Source organism: Lithobates pipiens, unplaced genomic scaffold, assembly GCF_037356315.1.
Source record: "Lithobates pipiens isolate NorthernLeopardFrog02 unplaced genomic scaffold, aLitPip1_a1.2 Scaffold_19, whole genome shotgun sequence".
NCBI classification, from domain to species: domain Eukaryota; kingdom Metazoa; phylum Chordata; class Amphibia; order Anura; family Ranidae; genus Lithobates; species Lithobates pipiens.
The window spans coordinates 252,166,134-252,193,315 of record NW_027507764.1 but is presented as its reverse complement, the minus strand read 5'-3'; the positions used below and the strand labels follow the sequence as shown (position 1 = coordinate 252,193,315).

General features: G+C 41.8%; 1 protein-coding gene across 1 annotated transcript; it reads right to left on the bottom strand.

Moving 5' to 3' along the window:
- On the bottom strand, nt 1-26,500 carry FRRS1L (ferric chelate reductase 1 like). The gene is made up of 6 exons (XM_077491922.1): nt 26,351-26,500; nt 20,209-20,405; nt 14,516-14,600; nt 12,001-12,139; nt 10,103-10,349; nt 1-3,683 (listed from the first exon to the last, which is right to left on the bottom strand). The coding sequence occupies exons 2-6, from the start codon at nt 20,399-20,401 to the stop codon at nt 3,511-3,513; spliced, it is 837 nt and encodes a 278-aa protein (XP_077348048.1). The 5' UTR covers nt 20,402-20,405; nt 26,351-26,500; the 3' UTR covers nt 1-3,510.
- Nucleotides 26,501-27,182: the final 682 nt, after the last annotated feature.

Sequence of the window (27,182 nt, the reverse complement as noted above, 5' to 3'; positions counted from 1 at the left end):
TTATAAAAAACAACTGTTACTTTATTGTACGATTCCAAAACTTGATACAAAACAATACATTCCTTTCAATTTATGTAGAAATTAGTAAAGACTAAACAATATATAGCCCACTTGTACTTTATATACAGATACATTTCCAGACATTTTACCTGCAAGTTAAACACTTGGATCTTGCATTTAGGGTGTCAAATCCAGATGAGAATGACTTACCTTACCCATACATAAATATAAAATTCTACTGTCAAACATGAGACTTTAAAAAACTCCTTCTTGGCAGTGATGAGCTCAGGTGTGTTCGGACTAGGATCCAATCCACATGTGCACGCCCCGAGAAACTGTCACCTATATAAGCCAATCATCTGCAGCCAGGGCATTTCCCGCCCCAAAAAATACACGTCCCTCATGACTGTTAGGCGGGGAATGCCATGGCCGCAGGTGATTGGCCCATATAGGTGACAGATTGCTGGTGGGCTCACACACGTTGGTTCTGATTTTAGACCGAACACACTCAAACTCATCAATACTCTTTAGTTAATTTAGTGATTCATTACTGTACTGTATATAGTTGATATAATATATAGTATGTTGTAAATTGCAAAAACAAATAATTTTTGCTCTTTTGAAAAGTGTTGCAACATAAAAAAGGTTGCTGGGTACTATTTAAAGTTTTACTACTTTTCATTATTTTCACAAGTCTGAAACATATGTTTAAACATATCAGGAGCCCTGTATCCTCCCATGGTCTAGCAGGCAAGATGGATGTCTGATAGAGAATTTAGAAGCATAGTCAGTCATTGTCTGATCACACTTTTTAGTTTTATGTTCTGCGTTTTACAAAGACTACAAAATCATTGTAGAGAAGGGCACACTAAAGGGAAGGGACCCTCATACAGCCATACAGGAATGTTCCATCATCAATTAAAAGGTGGAGCAGCCACGCATTTAAGCAGGTTTTCAGAGAATGGAGAGAACTCTAAAAACAAACAACAAAGAAGAAAAGCGCCTCTAAAGACCTCTAAACATGATCGGATTTTCCGACAACAAATGTTGGATGTGAACTTGTTGGTGGAAAGTCCGACTGTGTGAATGCTCCATCGGACATTTGTTGTCGGACTTTCCGTCAACAAATGTTGGCTAGCAGGTTCTCAAGTTTTCCGGGCAAAAATTTTTTGTTGTCGGTCTTTCCGATCATGTGTACACAAGTGCGTCCCACAAAAGTCAACGCATGCTCAGAATCAAGTACGAGCCAGAAGAGCTCGGTCTTGTAAAACTAGCATTCGTAATGGAGATATCACGTACATCTTGTACGTCACTACGTTCGTAATTGTTGACCAACATTTGTGTGACCGTGTGTATGCAAGACAAGTTGGAGCCAACAACCTTAGAACAAAAATCCACGGTTTTGTTGTTGGAAAGTCTGATCGTGTGTACGGGGCATAAGTGTAGCAGCAAGGGGTTTATTATATATAAAACAAGATTAAAGTGATTATAAAGGCTTGTTTAAAAATAAATAAATAACAAGCATGTTATACTTACCTCCTCTGTGCAGTTGATTTGCATAGAGCAGCCTGGAACCTCCTCTTCTCTGGTACCTCTTCACTGGTCCTAGCCCCTCCCTTCTTTGAGTGCCCCTCAGCCAGCAGCTTGTTACTGGATGGCTGAGGGGATCGCGGACATCGCTGGAGAGAGAGAAGGGGCTAAGGTAGATAATTAGAGGGGGAATTGGAGGGGAGGCTGCCACACACAAAAGGTTTTTTTATTTTAATGCATAGAATGCATTAAGATATAAAACAAAACCTGCCTTTACACTCCTTTAAGAATACTCACAAAGGTGATATGTAAAAATGTGATATGTGCAGCCTGATCTGCAGAACCGTCCACCAGCATAGGATTCCAAAGGTTTGCAAGATGGCTGCCCAGCAACTTCCTTGACCAGCATGGAGTGCAAGCAGAAAGTGACATCACACAAAAAGGGTCAGTAATGCTCCAAAACGTGTTCTTACCATTTTCTGTGTGATGTCACTTCCTGTTTGCACTCCACGCTGGTCCAGGAAGTTGCTGGGAGGCCATCTCAATGGCCTTTGGATTCCTATGCTGCTGGACAGCTCTGAGGATCGGGGACCCTTACTGTTGCTGCTGCAGGCTGAGGACGCATACCTTTTCACACATTACCTTTGTGAGTGTTCTTAATTTGTTTTGCATATTATAAACCCCTTGCTGCTACACTTAGAGGCGCTTTTCTTCTTTGTTGTGCTAGTACAAAGGCTGCATGTGCCATCAATATGCATTAATTCCACGCACAACCTTGCCTGCTTAACCACAGATAATGTAGAATAGAGATCCTGATCTCCTTATGCTCCAACAGCCTCATGATGATCATGTGGGATGCTATTGCAGTCGTTTTATTACTTTTATTTTTATTTATTACTTTTTATTACTCATATAGGACTACAAAGATAATCCACTTTTTCACTAACAAAAAAACAGTTTTTTTATGGCTGTATAGTCAGTACAGAATATTTCCATACTGATAAATTGCTTGTCGCTGGGAAAAATATATGATCTTAACATCTGTATTATACAGATATGAAAATCTGCATCACTCAAAGCTAAAATTTTTAGCAGATGCCATAAAAATGAAATACTGAAAAATGTATAGTGTACTGTAGATATTTAATAGAAATTCAAGGATTTAAGTTGGCCATACATTATACAATCTGACTTTAAAGAATAACTAAAGGCAAAACATTTTTATTTTAGTCTTGGATAGAGTGGAGAGGGATTGGAACACGTCAGGTTTTTATGCAGTTTGTATGCTTATTAGGGAGATTCGCAATATTTGTTCTGTTCTGCCCTGTTTATATCATATATTCTCTGCCCTGCATTATTTGAATCACTATTATTGGGTTGTTACTAGAACAAGAATAGAGGGGATATATTCCAATGAGTATACTAGTTCTGGTAGTCCTGGTGACAATCAGAGATTACCTCACTTTGAAGGGATTTCCTCTCACTTCATGTTTTGTATATCAGATAGGAAGTAAAGGGAAATCTCCCCAACTGAATGCCAATGGCAAAAACCAAAAAAAGGGGGTTATAACCCTTCCTTACTCTATCCAAAAATGAAACAAAAAAGTTTTGTCTTTAGTTCTACTTTAATCTCCTTTAGCGCTACCAAAACTTTGCAATATGAGGACAAACCTAAGCAACCAATTCATCTAGTGTCAAATCAGGCAGGCCCTTGCACTCATAGTTAATGGTAGATCTAAAGGAGATTGTATAGTGCATGGTTATCGTTAAGGAGTTTAATACCTACAGTACATTGCTCATTGTCTTGGCACATGTTCTTGATTGCATAACATCCACCTTCTGCATCTTCAATGAAATAAATCACTGTTAGAATAACCTGTAACATGTAACCGATTGTCCCAGCAGAAAATATCCAGCACAATAAAGAGAACAATAACTCCTCATAACGTGTGTCATTTCCAAAGGTTAACAACCGTAGTCTTAGGGGGTTCCCATTAGCAGATAAAAGGTCAAAGCAACAATCAGCAGAAGACAGAAAGGAGAAGAGAAGGTTTGGTAGGCTGCTGAAGGCATAAAAATATCCTCATAACGGTAAATGCTCACAACATTCTCTGAAACTGGAGGGGCATCAATATCATGTCTCGTTATAGAACCTGGAAGATCGTAAGAAAGACATCAATTATATTTTGACTTTAATGTATGAAAACTTGTGTTTTATAACTGCAAAGGGTTTAGATTACTGAAATGTCTGACACAAAGCTTCCGCCCCCCTTTGGTACACCTTTTTGATGTATGGTTCTTCAATTCATAATAAACAGAACTCTTTGGCTCCTCTACTTGGTTTCTCCTTTCACAAAACCCCAGCCAGGACAATAAATGCAATACATTCTTTTATTGTATTAAAGCTCAATTTAACGTTCAGTTTAAATAAGCTACGGTAAATACATTCCAATTGTATTACAATTTAGAAATCAATATTACAAGTTGACTCCTGAGTAGAAAAGCTTGTACCCACCAGCATGCTGGTCTCTCTGTGAAGCAGTAGTTTCTCTGCAGAGGTCCGACACGCCCCTGTTAAGTCAGAGCTAGAGCTCTCCAATCAGCAAGGATCCTGCTCCCCACTGATTGTAGCGCTAAAGAAACCCAGCAGGGGGTGTGTTGGATTTCTGTAGAATGACCATTGGTTCCGCACAGAGAGCAGGTTTTGCTACTCAAGCTCTGGTTTCCTTCTAAAGAAAGCAAACTTTAAGGCCACTTTCAAACTGAGGCACTTTACAGGCGTTTTAGCGCTAAAAATAGCACCTGCAAAGCACCTGTAAAGCGCCTCCCCTGTCACTCCAGTGTGATAGCCCGAGTGTTTTCACGCTGAAGCGGTGTGCTTGCAGGACAGTAGAAAAACTCCTGCAAGCAGCAACTTTGGTGTATACACCACTGCTCCACCGCTCCTGCCCTTTGAAATGAATGGGCAGCGCTGCCGAAGCACCTGCAAAGCACTTCAGCAGCGGTGCTACACGGGCGGGATTAACCCCTTCTTCAGCTGCTAGCGGAGGTTAAAAGCACCCCGCTAGCAGGCGAAAAGCGCCACTGAAACTACGGTAAAGCGGCATAAAACTAGCGCTTTATTGCCGACGCTCTCACTGCCCCAGTGTGAAAGTAGACTAATGCCATGTACACACGACCAGACTTTTCGAGGGACTAGGTCCGACAGACTTTCAACGGAGTTCTGATGGAGTTCTGACAGAGTTCTGACGGACTTTCCGAATGAACAGACTTGGCCACACACAATCACACCAAAGTCCGACGGATTCGAACGTGATGACGTATGACTGGACTAGAATAAGGAAGTTCATAGCCAGTAGCCAATAGCTGCCCTCACGTCGGTTTTTGTCCATAGGACTAGCATACACACGAGCGGATTTCTCGGTAGGAAATGGGTCCGGCGGAGTTCTGGCGGAAAAATTTGAAACATGTTCCATTTCTAAAGTCTGTCAGACTTTTGCAAATCAAAGGTCCGCTGCAGCCCACACACGATCGAATGGTCTGCCGGAATCATTCCGTCTGACTTTTGATTTTGAAAAGTCCGGTCGTGTGTACGCGGCAAAAGACTTTGCAGTTTTGATGCATTTGGCATGTTATTAGTGGATTTAAACTGAAAGTTCAGTTGGGCTTAAAATTACTAAAAAAAAATAAAAATCACATAGTGATAATTACATTAACAACATTAATAACATACATAGGAGTCTTTATCACAAGGGTGTCAGATTCTATTCTGGATCTGGCTGGTAAGAGTTAGAAAGGATAGAAGTGTACTGAAGAGCAGGATGATGCGATGCATAAGTAATATCTAATCACAGTAAAGTAAACACTTATGTATCTGGATGACAAATTGTAAAATGACAGCATTTCTTTCCAGCAGGCTGGGGGTGGGCAGAGATTTCATGGCAATGGCTCTTTACATAAGTGGTACAAGTGGCAAAATTCCTTTTTTTTTTTTTTTATCAAGAGCAATTTCCAGATTCCATAGACATTTAAGCAATAGTTTCAGGCAAATACCTAATCACAGTTTTTTTTTTTTTTTTGTATATGCCCCACATACAGTATATATTAAACCTTTTAAAAAAAAAAATGTTTATTTAGATTTTACATAATAGAACATAAACAAGGAATGTAGATCATTTCCATTACTCTTGCATAAACAGTGTGTGTGGGGTACCCAAACACTAGGAAATCAGATGTCCACCCTGCTCTCGCACATTTAAAAAAAAAGTAGAGAACCCTAGGAGGTGAGAGCATCATAAGCAGGATTATAAAAATACACAGTGCCAGAAAAGGAACCCTAACTAGATCCACATGTACACATTCATACCAAAACCACATACTGTATATTCCCTATACAGCAGCGCCATGGTCCCTACCAAACTCCAACTTGGATGACAATCCAGAGTGAAACAGTGCAAAGCAAAATTAACAATGGCCCTTTGGAGAGAACCTGATTAAGTAAGCTGTGACAATAAGACATCTCCCCAAAAGGCATCAGAGACATCCAACCATGGTTGCCATATCTTGGTAAATTTCTTAGCGCATGCCTTACTTTTATATATCAGTTTGAATTTGGGTAGATCACCATGAACGTTATGAAAGAAAGCGTGAGCTGTGAGAGGGTCAGCTTCCTTCCAGTGTAATAAGATCGTTTTACGAGCATAAAATAACAGTATACGTAACAGAGTCCTAGCATGCGTCCAGGGCACAAAATCATTGAGAACACCTAAAAGTCCAACTTCCGGGGTTTGAGGTATTGGAAGATTAAGCTTGTGCTCAAATAAACTAAATAGATCCTTCTAGAAGGACGATAGGCCAGGGCAGCTCCAGAACATATGAAAAAGATTTGCAGCAACAAGATCACATCTAGAACAAGCAATATCCGAACCCAATCCCATATGAACCAGCTTGGTTGGAGTATAGTGTAAGCGGTGGAAAACCTAAATTGAATCAACTGATCAGCCGTGCTGATTAGATCCTGAAAGCAAATTTCTGTAGCCTCTTCCCAGTCCTCCTCAGAGAGCTCAGTAGCAGCAATAGCCACTTGCGATGGAAATTCTGAAAAGGGTCAGCCCCCATCAACCCGAAGACAACCATAGAAGGTCGTCACCAGTTTGGAGATTTCAGGGTACACCAAGCGGTCTTCAATGGAAGATGAGCTTGATGGTCAAAGACCCAAACTGCGTTCGAATGACATGCCACAGTAAAAGATATTTGAAAAAATATACTGTATATTCAAGCTTACTCTTATAGTTGTATGCATCCCCCATGCACACAATTCATGGTAGCGGCACTGTAGGGAAAATGACTACTGAAACTGCCTCTGAACCCAAAAAGTAATATATTTCAGCTTACCAGTTCTTAGATGTGGTGGCTGCATTAGTTTTTGGTTTTCAGGCTAAAAACATTTTCATCAAGTACAGAAAATACCTGTTGAAGGGTAAGTTAACTTTTTTGGGAAAAATAATAAATGCACATATTGTTCAGAAAAAAAATGCATTTACCATTTTTTCCTGCAGAAGCCTGTAAAGCATTGTACCCATGATTAGTGCAATGTCAGGATCCTACAGACAAGCAAAACAAAACAACCAGTAAAAGAATAGACTGTTAGTGTCAGTGACCAATTCTCAGATTCCAGGAGGCTTGTGTCCAACTAAATGTAACTTTTTATAGGCTGTTGCAAAAATACATTTATTCATTGGTTCCAATATACAAAAAAACAAACAAATCCCAGAACCCCCTACCCTCCACCACCATTAGACAGCCTTGTCTTTAGACACCTACAGCCATCTAAACGTCACACACACCAAATAATAGAGGTCGACCGATATGGGTTTTTCTCTGGCCGATGCCGATATTTAGAAATCATGGCGGCCGATAGCCGATATATGATGCCGATTTTTTTGGGCCGATATGTTAGGCCGATTTTATTTTATTTATTTATTTTTTTCCTTTTTTATTATATTATTATTTTTTTTAATCCCCCTTGATCTAACACACCTTTCCCACTGGGGCGTTTTTCAGGCGCTTTTGGGCTAAAAATAGCGCCTGTAAAGTGCCTGCAAAATGGCTCCCCTGCAGTCTGTGTGAAAGACAGAGTGCTTTCACACTGAGGCGATGCGCTGGCAGGATCCAAAAAAAAAAGTCCTGCAAGCAGCACATTTGGAGTGGTGTATACCGCTCCTCCCCCACTCCTGCCCATTGATATGAATGGGCACCACTGCCGAAGCGCATGCAATGCGATTTGGCAGCAGTGCTTCATGGGCGCATTTAACCTCTTCCTTGGCCGCTAGCTGGGTTAGATGTGCCCCACTAGCAGCCAAATAGCACCGCTAAAATGATGGTAAAGAGCCGCTAAAACTTGCGTTTTACCATCAACGCCTGCCCGCTCCAGTGTGAAAGCGGCCTTCATAAGTGATACAGAAAATTTCTTACATTTAAACATTAAACAAAACAAAACCTCCAATCAGTTTACTTGTATGTATGATTTAGATAAAAAAAAAAAACCTATATATTAAATAAAAACAGGTAGTCAAAACTTTTGGACAAAAAAAAAAAAAAGTGGGCTAACTTTACTGTTTTTATTTTATTTTTATTTTTTAAATAGTGTATTTTTTCCCCAAAAAATGCATTTGAAAGACCTCTGTGCAAATGCCGTGTGGCATAAAATACTGCAACAACCGCTATTTTATTCCCTAGGATCTCTGCTAAAAAAATATATATAATTTTTGGGGGGTCTAAGTGATTTTCTGGCAGAAAATACAGGATTTTTACTTGTAAGCAACAAGTGTCAGAAAAGATTTAGTCTTTAAATGGTTAAACTGGGAACTTCTACACACAGAGATGACTTCATTCATTCAAGTGTAAACATTGTATCATTTTGTTCTTTTCTTGGCAGCCTGCCCAGAGAGGAGGAAGACGTTTCTATGGCAACTTACACTGACTTCTATACAGAAGTCATTTCAAAGTCCCGCTGCAGTTCTAAATCGGCTTTTTAATCAGCACAATCGGCCGATGCCGATTATTTAAAAAACGGCAAATATCGGCCAATATATCGGCCGGCCGATATATCGGTCGACCTCTACCAAATAATCACAAAAAATCAGCCTAAATAGCCCAAAACATCAGGGATCACCCAGTATCAAATTGAGATTGATGAATTAGGAAATCAGGAGCAAAAGCGTTTTAACAGCTATTCCCCAATGCTATATAGCTAGTATAGATCACTGAAGTCCAAACAATAGATACTATAATGTAAAAGAAGGATACATGGATCTATGGTTTAGAATCATGACAATGGTCAATCTCACCGTTAGTCTGTATGCCTTTTAGTCATTCCATAGGATCCAAATTGCTTTCCAAAGAGGACATGTGCTGGAGCATGTTACATGAAACACCCTAAATATGGGTGTAATGTATAACATGCTCCAAAAGGTGCATTTATCCTTTCATTTGCCAGATATGCAGTGTCCTTGTCACTTCCTGCAAGCTTAAAGGAAAGCACAAAGGAACCTTTTCTTTATTATGTAGAATACTAGTCCCATCAATCCATCAAATTATGGAGGTGAACACGGGCAGAGTCCAACCTGTGTGTCAACTATGGCTGCCCTAATAAATGCCGTGGAGAAATGAGTGTGGGCATAAAAGGGCAGTAAGTCTGTTATTGGTAGGATTAACAGGTAAAAGGTAAAAAAAAGCACAAATAAAGAAAACGTATACAGCCTCCACATATAACAACTTGCATGCTGCAATATATTAAAGTGTTTGCTTTTTGGTTTTGCTAACACAGTGTGTTTCCTTTGCCACCTCTCCTGGTAATGAAGGAGTAGTAGACCAGCAATGAGGTCTTCCTTCTGCTCTTCCCTGCTGTTCCTAGTGTCAGAATGAAAGCACAGTCCAGTACAGTAGCATTAGAAAAACTGTATCCTACATATTTTTGGAAACCATATCTGGGCATAATTAGTTTATAGTAGAAAAAAACGTCCTTTTTATCAGAAACAAATTCTCGCCATGCTGGTTTACTTCTACATGTTACAAATCCATTTGCCTACATGCCAGAATTGGCAAGGCTTCTGCTGTACTGCTTGGCCACTAAGAATGTAAGCTCTGCAGGTCTCAAAGACCCCCATCTCTTCTTGGCTATTCACAAAGTAAATTCTGGGTCTGCGTATTTTGTGATTGGTCAGGACACGACAACAGCGCTGGGGGTTTATAAGATCCTGTGTGACCAGAAAGTACAGAGGGAACTGTGCTATCCCAGAATGTAAACAAAAGGATCTACGTTCAGGGTCTCACACCCGCCCTTGCACGCCTGTCAGATTGGGACGTGTGACTATGTCTGTACTGCTTCTGCGTCTACATTCACTTACACAGATAGCCTGCACGCAGCTCCAAGCAGCTCCAGCCACATACACAAATGCCTATTTTACAATTGACGAGTCTTAGCGCCTCTGTGAATGGGGCCTAATACTAATAAAAGTCATATATCTGTAATCTATCATAACATAAACAGATTTTTCTTGTAATATCTTACCTTGAATTGCTGGTCCCCAGGCAAACAGATAGTACCAGCTTAAGTGCAAATCCACTATTGTCTCATCTCTGGGAACATACACAGGGCGTTTAAAACGACAAGTCACTCGATTGTTTTCAAACACACCTTCCTCATCTCTAGCTGGATTTCTCTGAATTTCTTTAGCCCACTGGCCAACATTATAAAAATGCTGGATGCGTACTCTCCCATTATCATCATGCACACAGGCCATGACATCATCGCCTCCCTGAAACAGAAAGTTCTGATTTAGAGCCGAGGACGGTATACAGAGTATTTGTAATGGGGCAACAGCATAATGATAAGATGAACAGGCCTTTGCTCCTCTGTTTTGTTAAACAACTGTATATATTAGTGTTTGAAACATTTAGAATTTATATAACCTGCACTAATTTACTTTGATATATCTATTACTTTGTACAGTACAACAGGAGATGAAGAATATGAAATTACTATACAAACTAATAATAATAATGAAAATGTAACCCCTTAGATAACATCACATTAATCATCACACAACCAGACTTATTCAGTAAAACAGTCAAAAGATAAACGGCTATTGTGCATAGTTCAAAACCTATACCAATTAATCAGGCTACCATTCACGGATGTTGATGAAATAAAATATTGATTTAAATAAAATATTGAACTTTCCCTGCTTTTCCTAATGTTAATATGTCTAGAGCTGTGTGATAGGATCAAGACCCCTCTTTTTATCTTTGTAGTTAACCCCTTAACGCCACTGTGATTGGATTCCACATTGGTCACATGATCAGGAGCCTGTCCCATAGGCACCCGATCAGAAGCCTTGCCTGAGAGCTGTCGGCGACAAATGAGTCAGTGTGCTGACCTCATTAGGTGGTGTAAGAGTGGACAAAAGAGCAAAAGTTTAACATGAGGAAGATATTTAGCTTTGATGTAACTAATTTATTAAGGCTGGGTTCACACCATTGCGAAGAACCCGCATCGCATTCGCAATAGCAGGAGATTTTGACTGGCTCTCTATGGAGCAGGTTCACATATCTCCAATGCGGCTCTGGTGCCAATTTGCACAGGAGTCCTGTGCCTCTTTTGGTCCATTTCAGGTCCAAATTCAGCCAAAAATTGGGGCTGAAATCGGACTTGAAACAGTGAACGGGGACACACAGGACCTCTGCTGGGTGCCGCATCGGTATTAGGTGTGAATCCAGCTTTATACAAAGAGTCAAATTAAATTGGTTGCCAGTAAGCAGTGTGTGGCAAGTATAATGCTTCTTTCACATAGGCAATTAAGTGCATCAGCGGATTCTTGCAGCTTGGATCATAAGTGTGTGCGAACAGCTGATGGGCTTGTACAAAGCAATGACAGGCTGAGAGGAGCTGTTTCTGTTCCAATGTATCTGTACATCCAATGGTTAGGGACAGATGTCCAAACTTGCATGCATCCATCCCTAACTGTAGATAACTGAGGGATGTGTAAATGTGAAAAGAAACAACTCCGCTCATCCTGTCATTGCTCTGTACAAATGTCCCAGCCACAGCTGTTCGCATACACCTATGATCCAAGCTGCAAGAATCTGCTGATGCACAGAACTGCCCTTGAGAAAAAGACCCTATACTTGTCACTCACTGCTTACTAGCAACCAATCTAATTTGACCCAACTTTGTATAAATGAATGACTTACTTCAAAGCTAAACATCTTCCTTATGTATAATTTCTGCCATTTTGTCCTCTCTTGTACCAGCAGTTTCTGCAAGCTGCATTGCATACACAAAAGTATACAGTGGATATTAATTGTGAAGCAATTGTAGTCCTGACTGCTATGGCCAGATCTTTTTTAGAACTATTTTACATAAATTTTGTTAAATTTTTTTTAATTATTATTATTTATTAAGTTTACCATTTTTTTGTCTGAGGAAAACCCAACAGCTACCCATCCATCAGTGTCAGCACTGAGCTCAAACTCCACATCAGCACCAATACGGCGATAGCTGAGAAAGTAATCACACGTCTCCGCATTACACCCTGGTTTGCCATACCTGAAATTTGAAAAACAATTCACTGTAATTAAAATGTATTAAAAAAAAAATACAAGTATGGTATATTTTATATATCACTACATGTGTAATAAGAAAGGAAGAATCACAGAAGCGCTAAAATATATCCTGTAGTGCATAGGATTAAGGGATATCTATAAATATTATACAGCAGTTTCAAAAATACAGTGTTTTTGAGTAAAAAAATCATTTTTTTTAGATTTGGATATAGTGATGAGGGGCTAAAACCTTGTTAGGTATTTACTCTCCCATTACCGAGATTCGCTCTTTCTAATTGTGCTGATCACCAATGTTACTGGGAATAAATGTGAAGGTACATCCAAAATTTTGAGTTACCACCAGGACAGGAATAGAAGGGAAATATTTCAATGGGAACACTTGTTCCCATGACTAATGTCTAACAGGACATTTTATTGGAAACTCTTGAAGGGGAATCTCCATAATGACACAAAAATGGCCGTAATGCTCCCCACTCTATTGATTTTTCTTTTTATTGTCTTTAAATATACTTTCAATTATCGTTAATTTGTACAAACAATAATTTTAATGTTTTTCTCTCATCTTTAGGTGACTAAACTATCACACACAAAATGCACATACAGTAATCCTGTATTATCTGGTGCTGTCAACTGTTTTAATGAATATTTGACCACCTTTTAGCATATAAAGTCAGTACCAAGATCTTTCAAAAGTTAGGTATGCATTTTCTTATTTTTATTGGTGACCTTTGCCTTGAAGTGGCCATTTTACTTTAGACACTATAGATCAGGGATATGCAATTAGCGGACCTCCAGCTGTTGCAAAACTACAAGTCCCATCATGCCTCTGCCTCTGGGTGTCATGCTTGTGGCTGTCAAGAGTCTTGCTTTGCCTCATGGGACTTGTAGTTCTGCAACAGCTGGAGGTCCGCTAATTGCATATCCCTGCTATAGACATAAAGCTAAAATATATTAAACATTTACTTTCTTTAGGCCAGGTTCACACTAGTACAAATTGGATGCGGGATCCAATTCACAATAGCGGAAGAATGTGACCAGCTCTCTGTGGAGCCGATTCACATATCTCCAATACGGCTTTGGTGCGAATTTGCACAGGAGTCCTGTGGGTCTTTTGGTCCAAATTCAGCTCAAAATTCGGGCTGAAATCAGACCTGAAACAGTGAATGGAGACGCACAGGACCCCTGCTGGGAGCCGCATCGGCATCCAGTGGGATTTGCAACACTTTTGACTGAGGTTAACCCCTTGGCATCAGGATCCATGGCGGTATTGTAATTACTAATTTCATAATATTCCAACGATGAATATGATTTTATCTGACTGAGTTCGATTTTGATTTTGAATCTTTTCATCTGACTGTTGTGAATTTTAATCCTTTGTGCTCCCAATTAAATGAACTTATATTTTTTCATTATTACTATCAGCTTATTCATTTCTGGTCCTATTGAGCGCTGTTTTTTGTATTTTTTTTTTTTTTGCAGTGTGAACCCAGCCTTTTCTTTACCAAGTAACTACAGACTGGTTAGTTTAACTTCTATAGTCAGGAATATACCTGAGAATAGCACATAGAGGAGGTTTTGTTAGAAAACAATATTTTAAGCAATAGACAGTATGAATTCACAAGAGACCAATGTTGTCAAACAAATCTGTTTTTGTATATGAGGAGGTAAGCAAAACTCAGACAGACAGGAGACCCAAGGATTTTAAAGTGGAAGTAAACCCTGATGGGTCTACTTCCTCTTTGATTCCCTGCAAAGGTAAAGCATAATGGACTACTATGCATCGCATAGTAGTCCATTATGTGTCACTTACCTGACACAGGAGCCAGCGATGTCACCGCTGTCCCCTTGCGTATGGAGCCTCCATCTTCTCAGTGGGTCTCGCTGCTCCGGCGCTGTCATTCAACGGAGCCGCGATGACGTCACTCCTGCGCATGCGCACAGGAGCCACCACTCGCGGCATATCACTGTTAACAGCAGCGCGCTCAGTGTGCGCCGCTGTCTACAGCGCATGCGCCATAGACAGCGGTGCCTGTCTTTTGCCAAATATCTCCTAAACCGTGTAGGTTTAGGAGATATTTCTTGGACCTACAGGTAAGCCTTAATCTAGGCTTACCTGTAGGTCAAAGTGGTTTGTAAGGGTTTACAACCACTTTAATTCCCATAGCACCAAAAGTTCAGCACCAGGAAAAGGACCGAGCACCCTCCACAGAAGATTTCTACAGCATTCAGCTGCCTGCATGACATGGGATATACAGTACATCATTAAAGGTAAGTGATATAACTGCAACTATAGGAGAAAAATACATTTTTGCCTAAACTACAGCTTTAATACTGCAAAATAATTCCATCAGAAACTGACCTAAAACATCCTTTAGTTTTACCACAGTCATCCACACGTATCCTTGCAAATGGATCTACTGGAGGAGCAGTGGGGAAAGGATATCCTGCAAAACAGAAGAAAATTTAGTACCTTCTTACACCCCCTGTTCCTTCCTCTTTCTACTCCTGCTCACTCTATTTTTTAAAGCGATTTTAAAGCATATTTTTTTTCTGTAAAATAGCAAGCATATAATACTTACCTGCTCTGTGCAATGGTATTACATTGCGCATCCCTGAACCTCCTCTTCTGGGGTCCACCGTCGTTGCTCTAGGCTCCTCCTCTTCTTGGTGTGCCACCACTTTATTTACAGTAGATACCAATCTAGTCACCACTACCTATCACACGCTTCTATTTACTTACATTACATTATTTGTCAAGGCTGGGCTCTGCCCTTCCTTCTCAAAGCTGAGCGCTCAGCTGTCGGCTAATTGCCAGCTCCTATCTCTCCACAGTGACTCACCTGTTGATGATATCCTGCTCGTCAGTCCTACCTACTTAAGCCATCCAGCCCAGATGATCTCTGCCTTTGCTGTGGTCACATCCCTAGAGACGCTCTCCTGTGTTCCTGTTAAACACTTGCTTGGCTGACATTCCTTCTGGCTCCAGATCCTGCTTGCTGTTCTATTACACTCATCTCTGGATCCCTGACATTTTGGCTTTTCTGGCTATCCGTTTCGGTTCCCGAACTCTCGCTATGTTTTGAATACGTTTACAATGTTTAGCTTTTTTTATTATTATTAAACAAGTGTGATTTAACTGTACTTCTGTCTCAGTCTGATTCATGGTCTCTGACGATTATACAGTAATTGTAGTGTTACAGTATTTATTGAGAGACAAATAAACTTTGGCTGTGGTCACCTAAAACTGACATAAATATGTTATATGTATGTTGTTTATTGAGCAGTGATATAATCTACTGCAATGCAACATTACTCTAAAAAGTAAAAATAATGAATACCTTTAAAATCAAACATAATAATGAATAATAACAAGAGCAAATTATATAAATGTGGCAATTACATACAAGTGCAGGCAACTTGTATATTTTGTGAAGCTATGCTAATACTGTGTTTATTTGATATTTAACTATAAATCCTCAAAAATATAAAGGCAGGTTAGGTATTCAAATTGATAGTTATTGTCAAATTAAAGTGATTCTAAAGGCTGAAGGTTTTTTATACATGAAGGTAAACAACCTTTTGTGTGCAGCTCCCAAACCCCCAGCCAACACCCCCCCCAAATACTTACCTGAGCCCAATCTAGATACAGTGATGTGCATGAGAGCAACTCTCTCCCCCCTCAATGACTCAGGCACAGCAGCGGGAGCCATTGGTTGCTGTCAATTGCAGCCAGTGAGGAGGAAGCGAGGCTGAGCCCCAACACACAGGTTGGAACTCGGGAGCAAGCACATACGAGCGCTCCCATAGCAAGCAGCTTGCTATGGGGGCACTCAGCAGTGGGGAAGAGCCAGGAGAGCTGGTGGGGTCCCTAAGAAGAGGAGGATCGGGGCTGTTCTGTGCAAAACCATTGCACAGAGCAGGAAAGTATAACACGTTTTGTATTTAAAAATAAAATATCTTTAGTATCACTTTACCTGTGTACTGATGCTGCTAAATTTGGCATCTAGGCATGAATAAGCTCTAGTCACAAAAGGGTAATGAAGATAAAATAACAAGCTATGGCCTCATGTATAAAGGTATCTAATTTAAAGCCTCATTATTGCTCATACTAACACATCTCACTTTATTCTAGAACAGTGATAAATTGCAGCTGACAGCTTTTGATTGGTAGCTAGAGATTTTTCTGTCCTTTTTAGGCTTAATAAGATGGGAACTTGCTTTAAATTATTTTGTGCAGAGGTGCATTGTGCTGTGACTTCTTTTTGGCAGAGAACAATTGACACAAAATAATGCACGTATATTCAGCTGAGAAAAGCTCTCTGCAGAGTTAGCATTAATAAAGATACATGTAGAGAGAACTGATAAGAAAACCCCAACAGATTAAAGCGGAATTCCACTCAAAAGTGGAAGCTCCGCCTATCAGCCTCCCCTCTGGTGCCCCATTTGGCATCATTCTGGGGGGAACAGGTGCCTGTTTTTGAACCCTTCTCCTTCCTCCGCCATTTAGAAAGCGCATCGCACTTCACGCATGGGCAGTAGGGAAACGGTGTTCTGTCAAAAGAGCCAACTTGTCAAAATCTCCAATTATGTCACCTTCGGTTTCTCTCCAGCAGCAGATTGCAGATTTCGACAAGTTGAAAAAAGCTGCCCATTCCGCAGGGCATTTTGGGAGCAGTGTATACAGCGCTCCTAAACTGCCGCAAAGATTTTGCTTGCAAGACTTTTCCTAACATCTCCCACAAGTGCACCGCCCCAGTGTGAAAGTCACACGGAAATGAATGGGAGGCGGATTTCTAGCCTTACTTAGTCTTTCTTATGCCCTGTACACACAGTCAGACTTTCCAATTTTTAGCGCCATTTTACCTGTCGTTTTAGCGGCGGTAGTCGGCCGATAGTGGGGTGGGTTTACCCCCCCTGCTAGCGGCCGAGAAAAGGTAAAAACTACCGCAAAGCGCTGCTGCAGCGGCACTTTGCCGGCGGTATACCTGCGCTGCACCATTCATTTCAATGGGCAGGAGTGGTGAAGGAGCGGTATACACACCGCTCCAAAGATGCGGCTAGCAGGACTTTTTTACCATCCTGCCAGCACACCGCTCCAGTGTGAAAGCCCTCGGGGCTTTCACACTGGAATGTGAGGAGCTCTTTCAGGTCGCTTTGCAGGTGCTATTTTTAGCGATGTAGCGCCTGTAAAGTGCCCCAGTGTGAAAGGTGCGGCTCTTTCAGGTCGCTTTGCAGGTGCTATATTTAGCGCTGTAGCGCCTGTAAAGTGCCCCAGTGTGAAAGGGGTCTGAAACATTTGTGAACACAGCCAAGAAGTGAACAGGTACATGGATTTACAAACTGGACCGCCTTAGTGCAAGAAGTAGATGTTGACCCTGTATGATGCCTGAATAAAGGTGGCTTTGACTTTCTGAAGAGAAAAGATGAAGGTATTTTCCAGAGGAGTATTGTGATCTCTGAGAGGAAATACAACTTACTCATTACTTCACATTCACACACTTAACATGACACCAAATTCTGGTTTAAAAAAAAAAATTGTAGTGTGTATCAGTGGTGGCTGGTGGTATTTTTTTGGGGGGTGGCAAACAAACACCCAACCCCCCAGCCCCTTCCCCCTGCTGTTTGCCGGTCAGTCCGGCATTTACCCAATCGGCGGCTGCGAGCCGCAGGCAGCGTGGTGCAGCGACTCCGTGTCCTCTCCTCCATGGCAGCTTCCAGTTCCTCCCCTCCTCCTCCTAGGCATCCAATAGGACCGCTTGTCCTTTCAGACAATCAGGTGACCGGTGTCAAAACCAGCTTCCTGATTAACCGTAAGGAAGATCAGTGTTATAACAGCGATTGTTTATTCGCTGTTGTAACCCACCTGGTGGGGTTCAAAGCAAACTCTCTGTGAGTCCACACTATATTGAAGCCTATTAGAGCCTCTGGCTCTAATCAGTGCTTCAACCCCCCCCCCCCCCCCATTGCAATCCATGCGCCGGTGTCCTGGAAGGGGCTGCATGCATGGATGGGGGCTGCGATGGACAGGAGGGGGGGCGGTGCCCATGCGCCCTTAATGAATGTGCCCCCGGTGTGTATAGAACAGTGCACATGACTGAAACTTATGTGCACTGCTTGTTTCAAACAAACAGAAGCAAGAGGGAAAAGGAGAGGTTTGGGAGCTCACAGAGCACCTTACAAGGAGGCAGAAAAACTAAGTAAGGAACAAGTTACCAAAACCTATTTTACAGGGCCAAAAAATAATGGATGTGTATGGATTATTGATGGAGAATAAGGATATTGTTTAGTGCCACTTTAACACAAATAATATGAAAATATATAAAGGTGATGCAAGATCCATTTTAAATGATCAATGAGCCTTAAAGAAATATTTTATATTTGGGTGGTTGTCTGCAGACTAAAGCATCCAGTGGCTTCTTAACCGCTTAGCGACCGCCCGCCATAGATATACTTCCGGGTCTGAGGCGCAGCGGGAGCCAATCAGTGGGTCTGGTGGACGCAATGTCTGCCGGGACACTGTGATCGTTCAGGAGAAAGGCAGAACGGCGGTCTACCTATGTAAACAAGGCAAATCATCGTTCTGTGGGAGGGGAGTGTGCTGTTTCTTTGTTGGAATCTTTACATTCCCCCAGTCAAAGCACATCCCCCACAGTTAGTAATCGCTCCTAGGGAACACGTTTAACCCTTTGATCGACCCCCCCATATTAACCCCTTCCCTGCCAGTGTCCTTAGCACTGATCACTGTATTAGGCTCGGTTCACACTGGTGCGATGCAGGAAACCCTGTGAACCCAGTGCGGGTTCCTGCATCTCACCTGAATCGCCAGCGGTTCACACTGTGATCTGCCAACCGCTGCAGGTGTCAATAGAAAGTTAATGACACCCCCAGATCGGTTCGCAGATCGCAGTGTGAACTGTGAATTCTGACAGGAATTGGATCGCATGGGCGTGAACACCCATGCGATACAGTTCTGGTGCGGACAAAAAAGGGTCCTGCACGAGTTTGGTTCGAATGTGATGCAAATTCAGCTTTTCAGCTTTGCGCAAACCAATCAATATACACTTATTGGGATTTTTTATTTACCAAAAATATGTAGCAGAATACAATTTGGCCTAAATTGATGAAGAAATTAGTTTTTTTACGTTTCATTGGATATATATTATAGCAGAAAGCAAAAAATATAGTTTTCAGAATTGTCAGTTTTTTGTATTTAGTGCAAAAAAAACAAAACAAACAAAAAAGAACAGCAAAGGTTATCAAATTCCACCAGTGTCGCACGCCTGCGCAATTGTTAGTTAAAGTAACGCAGTGCCGTATCACAAAATAATGGCCTGGTCATGAAGGGGGGTAAATCTTCCTGGGCTGGAGAGGTTAAACTAGAGCAATTCAAACTGAAAATTGATAAATAAATGCATAAGCAAAGTTTGCCTTCAGGAAAGACCACAGAAGCATATTTGTATGCAAGAAAGATTGTTTTTAAAGCAACTAAAGCCCAAATGTTTTTATTTAGCAGTAAACGGGACGGGTTAGAATCTCGATCTGGTTTTTTTTTTTTGTCTTTACTGTCTAGGTCTTCAGTGGAGCACATCTGGGGTTATTTACAAAAGGCAAATCCACTTTGCACTGCAAGTGCATTTAGAAGTGCAGTCGCTGTAATGAGTGGAAGCTCTGCTGATTTTATCATCCAATCATGTGCAAGCTAAAATGCTGTTTTTTATTTTCTTTGCACGTCCCCCTCAGATCTACAGTGACTGCACTTCCAAGTGCGCTTGCAGTGCAAAGTGGATTTTCCTTTAGTAAATAACCCCCATTATGTCTCTGTGACTACTGTTGGCGTGACAGGAGGAACCTGACAGATGTTCCAACCCCTCTAAACTCCTCTTAAGTAAGTATTTTGAGTCCTGTATGTGTTCCAGTCAAACAGATCTGCCTCAGTGGTCAGAGAAATTATACCCAGTGGGGACACAGGCAGAAACTAAAACCCTTTTCCATTATATCCAACACAAAAGAAGTCTCCTGACAAGCACTCGGTATACAAATGAAATCACTCACCTTCTTCTGAAAGATATCTCAAGTCATAAAATTCAGAGGCAAATGTGCCATAGGTGTCTTGGTGTTTCTCATCCAAAGCGGGGTCCCCTTGATCAGGGTGGCCTCCCCTTGCTGCACTTTCATCTGCAGGACTAGCCCAGGATGATGATATGAAGAGTAACCAAGTCCCCAAGTTCAGGTACAGCAGAATCATGGCACTTAAGAAGAAAAAAATAAAGTATTGTTGAGTCATTTAAAATATTTCCCACATTATTTAGGTCTCATTTAGACAGGTGGCAGTGCTTGCCGCCCTCTGAAAAGTGATCTGTGGTGGATCATTTTTCAGAGGACGGTAGAGTAGCAGCTGACAGGCGTTTGGGAGGCGCAACTGCTGAACAGCAATTTTACATTGCAGGACCGCACTGCAACTGTGAGCCAAGCATTTGGCTGCCATGTTTGGTGTGATTGAGCCCTTGGGCCCACATATGCTTTAAAGACAACTGCAAGAAACAAAAAAAATGGGGCTGTGCCTGCACTGCAAGGGTTAACGGCTCATTTTGTCTACAAGAGATTAGAAGCACCTTTACTTACCTGAATCTCCACTCCTTCAGCAGGTGACTTTAGCGGTGGACTGTCCCTCAGGATCCCCCCCGTCCAGTGCAGGGCTATGGACTCTGCACTGGTATTGATGACATCAGAACCTTAGAACGGTGGAGCATAGGGGGGAGAAGATGCTGTGGGGACCAGTCTAATAGAAGGGAGGAGCTTTTCTGTGTCCCCCCTAGACCTAAACAAGCATTAACCCTTGAAATGCATGCAAGGGATAATTTTATCGTTTTCCTAGAGATGGAATTTAAAGGGGAAATAAAGTTGTTTATTGTACCTACAGGTAAGTCTATAATAAGGCTTACCTGTAGGTACTGTAAATATCTCCTAAACGCGCACCATTTAGGAGGTATTTACTGTATACGCCACCATCAGCACATGCTCCCTGAAGGAACGGCCGCCTGTGCCGTTTCTTCAGAGCCCTGTGCTGCGCCCGGCAGGTCCTGCGCACACGTGCAGGAGTGACGTCATCATGGCTCCAGCCAATCACAGCACCGAAGCCCATGACCCCTGGACTGGGCTCCAGAAGAAACACCAGGGAAGATGTCAGCCATCTCAGCAGTGTGCCTGCGGCACTGTAAGGCATTGTTCTGAGGTATTTCATAATGAGCTAGTATGCGATGTATGCTAGCTCATTATGCCTTTGTCTTACAGGTTTTGTTTTTTGTTTTTGTTTGTTTGTTTTGCTTTTAGGGTTTAGAACCTCTTGGATTCATTCACACCAATGCAGCAGCCCCCACTGTTCAGCAAACTTGCTGCATTCTCACAAATTAACTATGCCATTGTTTGGCTAATGCCGCGTACACCCGATCGTTTTTTCCATCAGAATAAACTCTGACGGTCTTTCCGGTGGAGTTCCGCTGAAACGGACTTGCCTACACACGATTACACCAAAGTCCGTTCGTTTAGAACGCGATGACATACAAGACGTTTAACGGGACTAGAAAAAAGCAAATTCAATAGCCAGTAGCCAATAGCTGTCCCTGCGTCATTTTTGGTCCGTCAAACTAGCATACAATTGATTCTGTCGGAAAGATTTAAAACATGTTCTATTTCTAGGTCTGTCAGAATTTTCGAAAAAAAAAGTCCGCTGACGCCCACACACGATTTGAATATCCGATGAAATGATCCCGCCTGACTTTTTCTGCTGGAAAGTCCGGTTGTGTGTACACGGCATAAAGACCCCATACACACTTTTAGATTTTCTGCAAATTTTTGTCTTCAGATTTACCAAAACCATATAATATTAGGTCAAACCTTAGGAGTTTCAATTTGTATGTAATCAGGCAGGCCCTTCCACTACATGGTTTTGGTAAATCTGAAGACAAAAATCTTCAGAAAATCTGATAGTGTGTATGGGGATTAAGAGTTACCATCTATGTGCTTAAAATCACTTTTTGGAGACTCCTTTCCCAAATGATCCATTCTATGGGGCTACCTTGAGACGCAGACCATGATCCAAGCAGGACAGTGTTGTGTACTATGTTTTCAGTTGGTTATTTTTCGTAAGTACCATCAATTCCCATAAAATGTTTGTCCTATCTCTATTTCCCCATGCCTCCCTACTAACTATGTGCCTACATCCATTTTTTACGTACATATACGATTGATCTGGCTGACCTCTATTTTCTCTTTGCCATTGTACCAATAGACAATCCAGCTTGAATCAAATCAGCCCCTGGAGAAGGAATTTAACAATTAAAAAAAATTCCGAAACATGCTGGGAACTCATGTATATTGAATGGCCTCCTACTATGAGACCCATTTCATGAATTTTTGCTGTAAATTACATTATATTAACCACAGTTTTTATTTTATTTTAATGTCTTTATATGTAATTTTGTATGTCTTATAAACGAATACATTTTGTATTACTTTTTTTACATATGCCTTCTACTTTTCTGTCTGGTTTCAACTCTCATCCATAAAATCCCTGAGCCACCTCCTCTTTTCATTCACACCAATGCATGGCACCCAAAAAGTAATGGTTCCGTATGACTGCAGTTCAGGCCAGCGCATTGCGTTTGCCCAGCAGTAAAAAAAAGTGCAGCATACCCTATTTTTTTTTCGGCGCAAAGGTTAAAAAAAAATTAAATAATGAAAAATATGCGCTAAACAACAGGCAAACACAACATGCATGCGTTGTGGTATGAACGAGTCTTGAATGCTCATTTTATCCCCAAAAATTCAGTTCCAATTGTGATATTTCTATTTCTTACAATTGTTGGTAAAAAGTTATGAGACAATATAAGAAATGGAGTTAAAATAAAGTCCTTTGGGTGAGCGGAGCTGACTCGCTGACTGTCCCTACACACCTAAAACTCGTTTTTTCTCCTGGACAGAGTCCAGAGAGACGGTGCTGAAACAGCTCCATCAATCCAGCAAGGAAGCATCAAGGTCTGAGCCCCCTCCACCCCTATGAACGCACACCAAAGCTTCCATCGCCTTTCATACAGGAAGATGCTGCAGACAGGACCTCAAATTCCATCGCAGTCATGTGACCAGAGACGACTCCTGGATACAGAGAGGCAGGATAGAAGGTGCAGTAATAGCAGCAGATTGTAGAAGCCTTCATGATCCTGTGATGATGTGTATTCATTTCATTACACAACAAAAATCATCTAAACGCATCCAGCTTAGGGGGTGATCAGCCGCTACAAGGATTTATACATTTCCTGAAAGCTTGTGTCAAATATCCTACCATGACCCTACCATGTTACCAAATGAAACATTTGCAGACTGGAAATAAACCTAGTAAATCCTAGACATGGGAATCAGAGGTTACAGATTGCTTCCACCCCCAACCCCCACACATACAAGAGAACACTATAGGGGAGAAATGACTAAAACGGGCGCAGTTGTACACAGTGCCCAATCAGCTTCCAGATTCAGTTTCACGCAGCATCTCTTCTGCAATAAAACAAACTTACCTGTCTGCTCTCAGTCTTCTTTTGAATGTACACTGAGCTGGGCATGCACAGTTCGGTTTACATTTGGCACAGATCTCAGGTGCCGGGATCACTAAACACCTGCCCAGCTGTAACTTCATCGGGCCAATGAACACAGCCGCAGCCCAGCATCTGGTAGAAGATACCACCAAGGGACCTGGGACCGCTCAAGGAGAGATAAATATTGCGGGTTCCAAAGCATAACCAAACCGTCATCTCCTTTACGGCCAAGGAAAATGCCATCTAATGCCGCGTACACACGACCGGACTTTTCAACAGTAAAGGTCAGACGGAACGAATCCGTTGGACAATTCAATCGTGTGTGGGCTCCATCAGACCTTTGTTGTCCAAAAATCTGACAGATTTTCAAAATAGAACAAATTTCACATTTTTTCACCTGAACTCGGCCGGACCCAGTTCCTATCGAGAAATCCGCTTGTGTGTATGCTTGTCCGATGGACAAAAACTGATGCTAGGGCGGCTATTGGCTACTGGCTATGAACTTCCTTATTCTAGTCCGGTCATACGTCATCACGTTCGAATCTGTCAGACTTTGGTGTGATTGTGTGTGGCCAAGTCCGTTCATTGGGAAAGTCTGACGAAAGTCAGTTTGATCTTTAGTTACCATGCTGCTGCTCATGTGCTCAGTTATGACACCAGACACTTGAAAGCTCAATTGAGAATAGCAGCAATGGTGCCCACAGTGTGTTTGCAGGTAGGCACCGAATTCAAAAGTAGTTTATGTACTTTTTGTGTGCTTTGATGCGATTTGCAGCCCATTTAAATGAATTGGCTTCCAAATCGCACTGCAGGGGAAAGCTGTCCACGTTCCTGTGTAATTCTGGTGTGAACTGGCCCTAAAAGAGGACCATATGCAGGAAAGATGACAACAGAGCGATCCATAGGATTAAGTGCTGCAGCAGGGACACAGACAATAAGGAAGCACCAGTGAATGGCAGGATCAACTAGATTTGTATTACTATATACCAGTGATGGCGAACCTTGGCACCCCAGATGTTCTGGAACTACATTTCCCATGATGCTCACCTACACTGCAGAGTACATGAGCAACATGGGAAATGTAGTTCCAAAACATCTGGGGTGCCAAGGTTCACCATCACTGCTATATACAGTATAAAATGACTGTGCAAATGCTTAAGAAAACATGTATAAAATGCAATACTAACCCCTCCCAGCCACACTATAGCGTGGGCCTAATCTGCCGGGAGGGTGTCCATGGACATCCTCCCATGATCGTGCTGCCCAAGCACCCCGCACTTCCTTCTCACTTCGCTCTTCCTTCGCAGAGGCCCATTACCATGTGATCAGCTGTGTTCAATGACAGCTGATCACATTGTAAACACAAGCCGTTATTGGCTTTCCTTGCCTCACCCTGACAGCGTGAGAAGAGAGGCGATAACTGACTTGTGTTGAAGGGACATCTTCACTGATAATCAGGGCACTGATTATCAGTGTTCTGATTGTCAGTGCAGTACCAACAGTGCCCACCAGTGCTGCCAATCAGTGCCCATCCGTGCCTCCTCAACAGTGTCACCCTTTAGTGTTGCCTATCAGTGCCCACCAGTGCTGCCTACCAGTGCCTATCCATGCACATCAGTGTTGCCTATCAGTGCCCTTCAGTGCCTATCAGTGCTGCCTATCAGTGCCACCTATCAGTGCCCATCAGTGCTGCCTATCAGTGAAGCCACATCAGCGCACATCAATGAAGGAGAAAAATTACCTGTTTGCAAAACGATTAAAAAAAATAGCTTTTCTTCAAAATTTTATTTGTTTGTTTGGCGTTAAAAAATGGTAAACATTTCATATGGGTACAATGCTGCATGACCACGCAATTGTCATTCAGTGCAAAAGCACTGAAAATTGGACTGGGCAGGAAAGGGGTAAAAGTGCCCAGTAAGCAAGTGGTTAAAACACACTGGAAAATGTTTTGGGTTTAATAAAACATTAAATCAATGAGTTTAGTTCCGGTTTAAGCTTTCAAAATGAAACGTACAAGCTTATGGGTTGCCATGCACAGCTGCTCCAGACTCTGGCTGTTCCAGTCTGTCTCTTAAGCTGGCCATACACTATACAATCTGATTGTACCATCTCCTTTAAATTTAAATACGAGAACAAACCCAAACAAGCCATTCAATTAGAATGCAAGCAGGCGGGTCCTTGCACTACATAGTTGTTGGTAGATCCAGATGAGGTTGTATAGTGTATGGTCAGCCTTATTCATTAATACAAAGAGCAAGCTATAGTAACTAATAGCAAGCAATCAGAAATCTCCATTCACTGACATGCAAGGAGTGTGTTGTGAGGGGTACTGTGAATACACACACTTATGGATGGACATTTGTCATGCACAGTGTTGTATGGGTTACCCTGCCGTGACAATACAGATTGCACTGAGCAAACCCAACACACAACTAGTACATTATTCCCAATCAGAAATGGTTGATGACATCCACCCAGAGGTCTCAGTACTGGGTAGGGATCTATCACAAGCCACTTTCATGGATGATCAGATGGTGCTGAAACAGCTCCTGGATCTGTCTGTAGCTCTGTATAACACACAGCATGTGTTCTCCAATACACAGCCCTACCTTCCCCTACAGCAGGACTGTCCTGATGGCAATCTGTGTAAAGATGCATCCAAACGCTGGTTACATGGATGTCTTCTTTTCCCAGAGAAGCTGCTAGATTCCAGGAAGAAAAAGGACCTCTGATGACATCACAGTCATGTGATGCATCTGGAGAGGGGGGCTTAGAATACAGGAGAGAAGGTGTATAGAAGAGAGCTGCTGTCCATAGTCCCCAGAGCACTGTGCTTCCTTCTGCGTTCACATACTAAGAATAGCATCCATCAATCAATGATCTGCACTATAAGGATACACCAGTGTCAATCAATCATCTGAAGAACACTGCAATATAGGGACACACCAGTGTCAATCTATGACCTGCAGTACTCCACACTATAAGTATACACCAGTGTCAATCAATCATCTACAGTACCCTGCACTATAAGGATACACCAGTGTCAATCTATGATCTGTAGTACCCCACACTATAAGGATACACCAGTGTCAATCAATCATCTGAAGAGCACTGCAATATAGGGATACACCAATGTCAATCAATGATCTGCAGTACACCACACTATAAGGATACACCAGTGTCAATCAATCATCTACAGTACCCCACACTATAAGGATACACCAGTGTCAATCTATGATCTGCAGTACCCCACACTATAAGGATACACCAGTATCAATCTATTATCTGCAGTACCCCACACTATAAGGATACACAAGTGTCAATCTATGATCTGCAGTACCCCACACTATAAGGATACACCAGTGTCAATCTATGATCTGCAGTACCCCACACTATAAAGATAAACCAGTGTCAATTAATCATCTGAAGAACACTGCAATA